The 11,596-nt window shown below is 32.6% G+C and overlaps 1 protein-coding gene across 1 annotated transcript; it reads left to right on the top strand.

The window, feature by feature from the left end:
• The first annotated feature begins 9,795 nt into the window (after positions 1-9,795).
• Positions 9,796-11,316, top strand: LOC112523649 (heavy metal-associated isoprenylated plant protein 28-like). Its single transcript, XM_025133334.1, has 3 exons — positions 9,796-9,845; positions 10,683-10,758; positions 10,914-11,316. The coding sequence occupies exons 1-3, from the start codon at positions 9,840-9,842 to the stop codon at positions 11,279-11,281; spliced, it is 450 nt and encodes a 149-aa protein (XP_024989102.1). The 5' UTR covers positions 9,796-9,839; the 3' UTR covers positions 11,282-11,316.
• Positions 11,317-11,596: the final 280 nt, after the last annotated feature.

Raw genomic sequence — 11,596 nt, 5'->3', positions numbered from 1 at the left:
TATATATATTAAATAAACTAGTTAATTAAAAGATTTTTGAAAATCGGACTAACAGTGAAGAAAAAACTCAAAATAGGGATGAAAAATGTAAATTTGGCCAAAGCATTGAAGCCAGGGGGCCGAATGTAATTTTTTGATAGTTAAAAGGGTATGTCAGATGTTAACAGGTCCAAACCAGAAGAACCTGTTTTGTAAATATGTCAGATTCTGGAATTTGAAGGGGATGGAACGATGTCGAGCTTTGAGGCCTCTTATTGGCTCTCTTAGTCAACCAATAAGCCAAAAAAAAATCAGAGTAAAATAGTCAACGTCCTCTACATTTTTGGTTCAAGAAAACAGAAGTTTCGTCGAGTTTGGAAAGAGAAATCGGAGGTCGAAGTTCGTAGTCCAAAAGCTCTACTTTTCGGTTATTAGAGGTAAAAATGTTCGACTAATATTCATGATCTTTATATGGTTAGCTTCGTTTTTAAGTCCTCTATGGAACCCTAGTAGTCTTATGTTTCAGATTTCGTGTTTTATGGTTCAACTTTGAGGTTTAAAGTTTTGTTCGATTTAGTTTAAAACTAAAACTTTAAGTATGAAAACGGAACTTATTTATTGACGAAAAAAATTGTGTTATTTATATCAAAATATTGGTAAAAGTATTACAAAGGTTTGGGTACAAAAAGAAGGAAAAAAAAAAATCAAAAAATGGGTCAAGTTTGAGCTCAAAAACCACAAAAAACATGCAGCCATGGAGCTGCTGTTTCTGGGTTACGACCGGGTTGGGTCAGGCCCAGATCTAACCCATAAAATCAATGGAGCCGACCCGTAAAAAAGTAAAATAGAAATCTGTTAAATAACAGGCTCGAGTACGTGACCTCTATTAGGTAGGACCGCGTCTTGACCAACCCAACTACCAAGTTACTTTATGCTAATTAGGATTATAAATTTTATATATTTGCTAATTGACTGACTGGCTTAATAAATTTCTATTATAATCTCTAGAGTCTAGAAAATTAGATTTAACATCTATAACTTTCTTAAATTCAGAAAATTTCCTTGAAAATTTTAGATGTGCAAATTATAACTTTATTTTATTATTCATTAAAAAAATTACCAAAACGCCCTTGAAATTAAAAAGTGTATATTTCAAGCAATATGTAATTATTTTGTTTTATAGAAATATCGTCAAGGTTGTAATTTACTACTTTAACTATATAATTATTTGTGGATAATTATAATGAATTACTTAAATGATTAGATGATTTTTGTTAATGAGATTAGAGCCTAGCACTTGAGTTATATATATATATATATATATATGTGTGTGTGTGTGTGTGTGTGTGTGTGTTTTGAACACTTTATTTATAACAGATGATTTTATGGAGTCATAAAATGATTAATTGACCACGTGAGACGTTACTCGGGTTATAAATTTCTTAGGACGCTTTAACTCGAAATACGTAATTATTAACCTATTTGTTATGTAATAGATAACTTAATAATCACGTTTATGATGTCGTTTTAAGATCTGTAGCTAGATGAGACACCTTATGTCGGAACTGATGGTTCATGTGTTTTTAATTGACGTGAGGAGTGTTTTTCAGCATAGTTGACCAAAGTTGACCATAGGAGACATAGTTGACCGTAGGTTGATTTTTATGTTGGCTTTTGGAGAAGTTAATCATAAATGCACTATTCGATATTATAAATTGTAGGTTACCCGCCAGCAGCTTTCGTTAAGCAACCTACGTTGTCAAGTGAGTCTTTATGAGATTTCATTGAGATGTATATCTAAGTACAAATTTATTTTAGCATGATATAAATTGTTGATAATGTGTACGTATGCACGAATTTCAGTTACATACATGTTACGATATATTTTACATGTATGTTATTTTATGAACGGTTGTATGTTATGTGTTTAATCAGTTTTCAAATAACTCTAGCATATTATTTCATATTTAAGTTTTATGATTAAAGGATGGACATTTGACTAGTAAGTCATGACCAACATAAAACACGACTCAAATAAGTGGATGAGAAATTAAGACTGACATATCAACCCAGATCGTGTTTGTGTCCAAATGATCCATATCCGACTAAACATTATATGATATCTCTTCTTTTTAATGTTCAAAATATATTTTTGTAAAAGTTGTGACTTTTATTATAAAGAATGCATATATGCTTGATATATATGTCAAGATATGATTTTATTCACGCAAACCATAAACTCACAAAGCTTTATAAGCTGACTATAAATAAATCTCAAAGGCAAGTAATTCGAGGTTGGATAAGAGCAAATGACACGCTTAGAGAGTTTTCTATTATCATTTTATATTTAGTCTTTTGTCTAGATATTTATGTGTCGATCATTTGTAACTTAACCTGGTATGGGACGAGTTAGAACTTAAGTCAATTTTTGGTTGATTCAAAGACTTCGACCGTAAACGGTTTAAGCGGTTTTAATTTAGCCATCATTTTGGAGTATTTATTTAGGAATTCGTTTTAGATTATGTAATCTTTCTCATGGTAAAAAAAAATGAGAACGTTACAAGTTGGTATCAGAGTCTTAGTTTAAGGTAATTAAGTTAAGATTTCTTTAGCCTAAGCTTAAACTGAGAGGATTGTTAGAAGTACGTGTTTATTGTGTATTAGTAGTGCTTATAATGCCATTAAGTTTGATCCCACGTCACTTTATGACATAGTGTTCCTTTTATGACTTGTCGGAGACATGGTTCATACTATTCACACTAGGGTTATCAGACACGGACGCGGACACATATAGGGAACACGTAAGACACCTTTCGACCTAGGACTGAATAAAGGATCTATTGACAGTCACCACTCCAGTGCCAAGCACGTTTTGGGCACCCAGGCTAAGAGCGATAGTCTGGCCCACACTAGTGAGGCATCATCACGAGAGCCCGTCAGGCGAAGGACTAAACCTAAATCTTCAAAAGACTACACGCCCCGCACCCCCACACGTGAAGAGATGATGGAAACTATAGAGACCTTGAGAGACGAGAACACCGAGATAAGAGAGAGGTTGGCCCAAACTTTAGATGGGAACACTAGACTGAGGGGATGGGTGAACAATCTTCAGCAGACACATATCAAACAAGGAGGAGCCCTAAACGAGCTAGCCGCAAAGAAAGCAATTTTTTCGAAGTAGTGTCACGCTCCGATTTGGGATATTAAGGTTGTACTTGAACAAAAATGAAGAATTGATGCTCGCGTAATGTGCACTAGATTTAGAGACAGAGCTCACTTATATAGGAAAGTTACCATAGATATGCTAGTGTAGCGAGGGGCTGTTTCTTCAACTGGGTCCAATGCATCAAAAATGGTCCAAAGGCTAGTGTGAGTTGTGGCATCTCAGGACATCCACATCTTTTGAGGAGTGGTTGAGGGACCTTTATCTCTCTTGCTACCTCGCAGATCTATTTTAGAGGTAGTATCAATTTGAAAAAGAGAGAGAGAGAGAGAGAAATCTTTTAGGTATGTGATTTTGTTGTATGCGTTTAGACAGTTTATCGAGTTTTCATCTCGACCAATGCTTCAATAGATATGTTTGAGGATTCACATGATTCATATATGTGTTTAGGATTATGAAGTATCCCATATTTTGTAAGTAAATAGAATTATGTAATGTCTCACTCTCTCTCTCTCTCTCCATGATTCTTTATTGACACATGATACATATACCTTACTGAGTATTATGAAAATTTTGATGTGGATTCCTTATTATGTATTTTGCTTGTATGTGATGGTTATGCTATAACAAATAGTAGTGCGTTAGGATTGAATTTGGAACCATGTTAAAATGATAACACCCTATTATGTCAGTATGGTTTCTCATGGATCAACAAGAAACACCTCAATGGGGGGAGGTGCTAATGGTATGGCTCCACCAGCAGTTTGAGGTCGGACTCGAGCCCAAAGTTGAGGTCGAGGCAGTGTCCAAATCGCAAGTTCTAGCACAACTTCATCCATACAAGCTAATTTAACTATCGGTAGGGGTCAAGGAGATGATGGAAGGGGAAATCCCCTCACAAAGAAGATGATAGATGAGCAGATGGCACAAGTCCTTTGTATTGATACATTGTCGAATATGTTTAAGACAATGTTGGGTGAAAGATTTAAGGACAATGAGGATGGAGAGGTGGAAATCTTACAAAGGAATAACACCATGATCAACACTCAAGCCACTGGAAAGGTGGAGACATCCGTTAAAGAAAATGTGGAGTCGCCCACCAAAGAGAAAACTGAATTGACAATCAAGAAGAAGGGATGCAGCTTTAAAACATTCAAGGGCATCAGGCTAAAAGAATTTAAGGGAATAGAGGGCCTAGTTGGCCTGATGAAATGGGTAACCAAGATGCAAAGTAGCTTCAAAATCTGTAGGTACTCAGAAGATCAAAAAGTGACCTAAGCTGCTAAAACCTTTGTGGATTATACATTGCATTGGTAGGAGTCTGAGTGTGCAATAACATGTGATGATGACATTGCTACTATGACTTTGGAGCAAATGAAAAAGATGATTATGGATAAGTACTGCACACAATCGGAGGTGAAAAACCTAGAATCGGAGGTGAAAAACCTAGAATCGGAGGTGAAAAACCTAGAATCGAAATTTCTGAGATTAAAGCAATGTTCATTGTCGGTTCAAGAATATGTTAACGGTTATCTTGATAAAGTGAGATTCGCCAGTTACCAGGTAGCTACCGAGCAAATAAAGATAAATCGCTTCAAAGACGAACTAAGAATTGAAATCAAATTGTATGTGGACATGACCAAACTGATCACGTTTGTCCAAGCAGTGGAGATGGCAAAGGTGGCTGAAGAGAACAACGCTTGGGAGAATTATGATAGAAGATATGGGAAGGATCAAACAAGTCCAACAAGAAATCAAAATAAACTCCAACTCTGGCAAAAGCACGAAGCAAGGAATTCACTATTATTCCATGTAACAAATGCAACATAGTTGACATAGTTGACCGTAGGTTGAGTTTTATGTTGGCTTTTGGAGAAGTTAATCATTAATGCACTATTCGATATTATAAATTGTAGGTTACCAGCCAACAACTTTCGTTAAGCAACCCATGTTGTCAGGTGAGTCTTCATGAGATTTCACTGGAATGCACACCTAAGTACAAATTTATTATAGCATGATATGAATCATTGATAATGTGTACATATGCATGATATTTTAGTTACATACATGTTACAATATATTTTACATGTATGCTATTTTGTGAAGGGTTGCATGCTATGTGTTTAATCAGTTTTCGAACAATTTTAACATGATATTTCATACTAAAGTTTCATAATTAAAAGGTGGGCATCTGACCAGTAAGTCATGACCAGCATAAAACACGACACATATAAGTGGGTGATAAATTGAGACTGACATATTAACCCAGGGCGTGTTTATGACTAAATGATCCATATTCGACTAAGCACTACATGAGACCTCTTCTTTTCAGTGTTCCAAATATATTTTTGTAAAGTTGCGACTTTTATTATAAAGCATGCATATATATATATATATATATATATATATATATATATCAAGATATGATTTTATTCTTACAAACCATGAACTCACTAAGTTTTATAAGCTGACTATAATATGCATCTCAGGGCTAAGTAGTTCGAGGTTGGATAAGGGCAAAGGAAACGCTTAGAGAGTTGCCTATTATCATTTTATATTTAATCTTTTGTCTAGACATTCAAGTGTTGATCATTTGTAACTTAAGTTAAGTTTTTGGTTGATTCAAAAACTTCTGCTGTAAACGGTTTAAGCGGTTTTAATTTAGCCGTCATTTTGAAGTATTTATTTAGGAATTCGTTTTAGATTACATAACATTTCTCATGGTAAAAAAAAGTGGGCGTTACAATATACATATTATTCATCATAAATATTTATGTATGATCACGTGTATACAACTCTCCAGTATTCATATTAGGATGATATTTATCATAAATATTAATTTTCACTATAATATTCAATCATGAATATACTACAGTTTCAACTAATCATACTCTAATTTTCTTTTTCTTTATTGGATTCTCGATTAATCTCCTGAGTTCCCGATTCATTTCAGTAGGTTCCCAATCCATCTCTATAAAAGATGATCGTGCTAGGTTATACTTTACACAAACAAACACACACTAAATCAATCGATAGGTTCTCAATTGGTCTCGATGAAAAATGAAAGTGGTAGGTTATGATTTTACACACACAACCAAACACCAAGTCAATGGATGGATTCTTGATTAGTCTAGATTGGTCTCGATGAGTTCTCGATTGGTCTTGATCAGTCCCTATCCATCTCACTAAAAGTTGAAAGTGGTAGGCTATGATTTTACACACACAAACGGATAATAAATTAATAGGCACTCGATAAAAAAAATGAAGGTGGTAGGTTATGGTTTTATACAAATAAACGCAAAGCAAGTCAATGAATGTATTATCGGCCAGTCTCGATAGGTTCTCGCTCGGTGTCGATGGATTCTCGATAGGTGTTGGGTTTACGTGATGAAGAATGCGGTGTCGATCAGGTTGTGTGCTTATGACATTGAAGAAAGCATTGAAAAAGGTAATGTCAAGTCAAAAATTTATGGTGTCAAGTTTTTGTACATACTTGAACATACATGAATATTCATAATGAATATTACACATATAACATTTCACGTAAAACGGGTAAAACGAGAAAAAAAAAACTATATCAAGATGGATGTCATATCAAAGAGCACGAAAATTCTCGTTTTTTGATTTGTTTGATTAAAATACTATAATTTTTAAGATAATTTAGTTTAAAATTAATGGTGTAAATTTTTTTAGTTAAAAAGAAATAAAAAATCTAATAAGGTAGGGATGTTTGAAATAGACTTCATTTTTACCCTAATCACTATAATTAATAATTTAAAAGAGTCTATCTAATATGAGTTTTTTGATCACATAGAGATGGTGGGAAAAGATTCTACCTTGATTTGCAATGAAAATTTGGTTTTTATTTGAATTTATCTTTATTATATATATGTATAAATATATAGGTGAAGCATCGTATGAGAAGAAAAGTTATGGTGAAAAACGTAAAAAGAGATCTGAACATTTGATCACTTTTAATCTCATACCTAAAATATAATTAGGATAATCATTAAATAACAGAATACTTAATTATTACCTTTATAAAATTTATAATATTAAACCAAAAATAAATCATTTCATAATTAAACTTAAATTAAATTATAATAAAAAAATAAAAACTTTTAAATACTTGATTTGATATTAACATTGATATATTTTTTTAAAAATTTATGATATCTTCAAATTTATATTTTATTCAAAAATAAAATATAAATTGCTTTCTTAAAAACACATAATCCTATATTATCTATATTATATTATAAAACATTTGATAAAAACTATTAAAAACCAATTTTTATACGTAAAGTACTGTTTATTAATGCATATTACTTACAACTCAATATTACGAGTAGATCGTGCGTAAGTAAAACTTATCAAAACTCCATATCTGAATTCGTGTATCTAATTGTAGATAAACATAATCAAATACAGAATAAACATCTCATTTTAAATATAAAAAATCTAAAATATAATTAGGATAATYAKTGAGTTCTAACAGAATACTTAAWTATTATMTTTATAAAATGTTAWATTATTAAACCAAAAATAAATTATTTTGTTGTTAAACTTAAATTAAATTATAATAAAAAAAATAATTTAAAGAAATTACATAAAAATGAGAACTTTTAAATAGTTGATTTGATATTAACATTGATATATTTTTTTTTTAAATTTATATTTTATTCAAAAATAAAATTATTATTGTTTTCTTAAAAACACATAAAATCGTATTATAACATCGACAGAGACAAATAACAAAATAGAACATTAAAATCGAGATTTGTCTCTCTGCATTGCGCGAGTACTCTTCTAGTATATATATATATATATATATATATATATATATATATATACTTGGGGATCATGTGAGACCAAACTGCTTTTGTGGGACCCGCGAGACCACATAAATAACATTGAACATTCACAACAAAAACATTTTGAAGGTTTACCTTCACAATATTTGTATTGTGAAGGTTCAATGTTTTTCATTTCTTCACAATGTTTTGCTATGAATTTTCAGTGTTATTTTTTGGTGTAATGGGTCTCACGAAAATAGGTTGGTTTTACCTGAACCCAAACCTATATATAGTCAAGTTCATACGAGAAAAATAACCAAATAAAAGAACATAAAAAACAATCGAATCACATGTGGTTTTAGACTAAAATCATGTATAAAATCACATGTGATTCACAGAACTTTGGCCATGTCCTGAGATAGCATGCCATGTCGCTCACACAGCCTTCCGTTTACCGTTATTGTAAAACCACATGTGATATTCACGTGATTTAACTGTTTTCATATTCTTTTATTTTGTTATTGTTCTCGTATGAATCACACTATGATGATTGATTTACCACATAATTATAAATATGATGGTTAGAAAACAAATTCACTAGAGGGTAGCATTCAAATCTCTAAAAATTTCAAACCTTTAGTGGAGATTAAATTCAAACAACCATGTCTTTGAGTTGTATTAAGAGCAGAAACTATCTTATTTTCAAACTCAAAGGTTTGTCTTATTAGTCTAATAGATCATACATGCACAAAGTACAACTCCGTTGCTGAAGCATCAAATTTTGTTCCTTATTTAGGAAATCTCGTGAAAACTAATTCAAAAGCAAAGAAAGACATGGTATATATACTCTTTCAATCTCATACACTAATTTCAAATCCTGAAAGCACAAAAAAAGTGAGATTTAAAAAAACTCTAAAACAACAGAAACATCGAGTTGATGCAGAAGAAAAACGAGGATTTTTGTAGAAGAAGATTGGTGACGATGAGCATGAAAGATCTGCAAAACGGGTGCTCCATCCAATTGAAGAAGAATGAACGATGGGAAATTCGGATCGGGGAGAAGGTGCCGACTGAATTCCTAGTTTTAATAAAATAATGTGTTTTAATTTTGCATGTCACTAAAATGCATGTAATATTTTTTTCCACATCAATTTTAGAAAATACACGCCATATTTAGTTACCGGTTGCTTGAAATGTATAGGTAAATCAGATACTTAAAAGTTTAAAATTTCACATCTCATGTACAAAATATGAAAGTTTTGGAAATATATTACCCGGAATAAGAATAAAACTAAAGTATGTTGTTACTTTTCCGTGCAATTTACCCATTAAAACGCCCCCATTCTTTTGATGGTGTTAAAACGAGGGACTGAATTAGAGCGTTTTTACAAATCACACGACAAAAACCGTTGAAAACAAGAGCATAGGTACCAAAAATGTAATTTCCTCTAAAAATATTGGAAACCCAGTTGGAGTTGTGGAGAATATAGACGCAACTTATCTAACAATCTCCTAACAATTTCCTTGTTTATTACAATGTACTTTCGCATTATCTTCTCAAACTTTACAAATGCCATTTTTTAATAACCCCAACAACAACTAAGGAATTCATCTATGCCTGATTCAATATATATGTAAATAAAATACTCAATTATTAATAATATATTTAAACTGCTCTCAAAATAAACAATAACAAATAAATCAAGCTTACAAAAATGTTTTCCTCAAGAAAACATTCATGTGAAATACATCGACACCACACAGAAACTTGATCCACAAGTAACCAAAACGTGTTTCGAGTTTTTCTCTATAAATATAAACTCCACCCCTTTTATCTGCATTCATCAACTTTACACCATTATCATCATCTCTCTCCGGCTCTCTCTCTTCAAGTCTCGAACATGACAGTGAGCCTCTCTCTCTCTCTCTCTCTCTCTCTCTATATATATATATATATATCATAAACATGAACATGAATATAAAGACAGTTGCAGTCCCACGCACACATGAAACATATAAAAGCATACATATCAAGCATATATATGATATGTGTGTGGTTTGTTGTTGTGGATATGCGGAACGATCACGCATTGTTGATCTACCACATGGGCATGTTATAGTTTTTGAGTTATATAAGTTTGAATCTCATATATCTAGTGAATTATATATCAGGGCTGCTGGTCATATATGGGTAATTTTTTCTATATACACTAGTTAGCATTTAACTTTTGTTCTTCTTTTAAACAAAACCTTAGCTTGATTGAATTTTATATATACCCCAAAACCAATAGTTGCTCGAAAGAGTAGAAAAGTTGCACGATTGATGCTCATTTCTATAAATTCAACACAATAGTTCTATATTCGTTGCATGAAGAGTATAAATTTGGTTTAAATCAAAATGGATTACCATCGTTTGTTTTTGGCACCAAACTAGTAGCTTGCAAGTGTTGGATAATCTATATTTGCATGTAACAACCCATTTGTTCCAGGAAATAGTTGTAGAATTAATATAATAGAAAAGTCAGCTATATAAGAAACAAACTTGAGGAGTTAACCAAATTTATATCTATCCTAGTTGTATTATATGTACACATCAAGGCATTAGGCATATCCTTAATTAAATAACTTCCTTAAGAGTTGAGCTAGACATAGTTTCAAAAGTTACTTCCATAAGCATACGTGTGGTTTGATGTGGGATTTAATGGAAAAAACCAGGAAACTGAAACCTAATTTCTATTTTTCAGATCGTGGAGATGATAGTGAACATGGACTGCCATGGCTGTGAACGCAAAGTTAGAAAGGCCCTTCGAAACATGAACGGTACGTATATATCATTCCATCTCTCTCATTCTAACACCTCTACAAGCTATGTCCAACAACAATCCATGCATTATATTTTGGCATACGAAGGTTCATATTTTTTTTATATGTATATATATAATGTGTAAAATATATGATATTTTCTTGTTGTTCAGGGGTGGAGAGTATTGATATAGACATGAACATGCAAAAGGTAACAGTGAGTGGATGGATCGATCAAGAAAAGGTTCTGAGGAAAGTGAGAAGAACAGGAAAGAAAGCTGAGTTATGGCCATTTCCGAACAACCCGGAGGTGATTGGGTACACGCAGGAGTATGCCGATATGTACACTTACCATAGCGACCCAGCTACTTACTTCCATGTCGAGCAGCCAGCTGACATCTCTACGTACAACTACTACGAGCATGGGTCCAATGGACAACAACATGTTACCTATCAGCACTTGCCTTATTCGACTGCTGTTGGCGAAAGGGCTACCATTGCTTTTAGTGATGAAAATGTGAATGCCTGTTCGATAATGTGAATATATGTGTACTAGATTCTTAAACGCTTCAATTTTGATACATCTGTTATCAAATATCATTTAGTCTTTCTTTATATTTCACAGAAAACAGTACTCTAGGACAGCCAAATTGTCTAAATATCATGATAACTTGCGTTCTTAAAACAATTTTGATATGTCTTACATGATACTAGAGCATCTATTATGACACATAAACATAATAAGACAAGACTTATAAAATCGATTTGTCTTTGATGTCGAGTCAGCTCTTATAGGTAGCCAGCCTGACATGCCAGCTATAGCTGCTTGGTCGCCTACAATGGTGGACTTACGTCT

This window comes from Cynara cardunculus (genome assembly GCF_001531365.2).
Source record: "Cynara cardunculus var. scolymus isolate 2C chromosome LG 12, CcrdV1, whole genome shotgun sequence".
NCBI classification, from domain to species: domain Eukaryota; kingdom Viridiplantae; phylum Streptophyta; class Magnoliopsida; order Asterales; family Asteraceae; genus Cynara; species Cynara cardunculus.
Note: the sequence above shows the minus strand (reverse complement) of the source record. Positions and strands in the feature narration are given on the sequence as shown.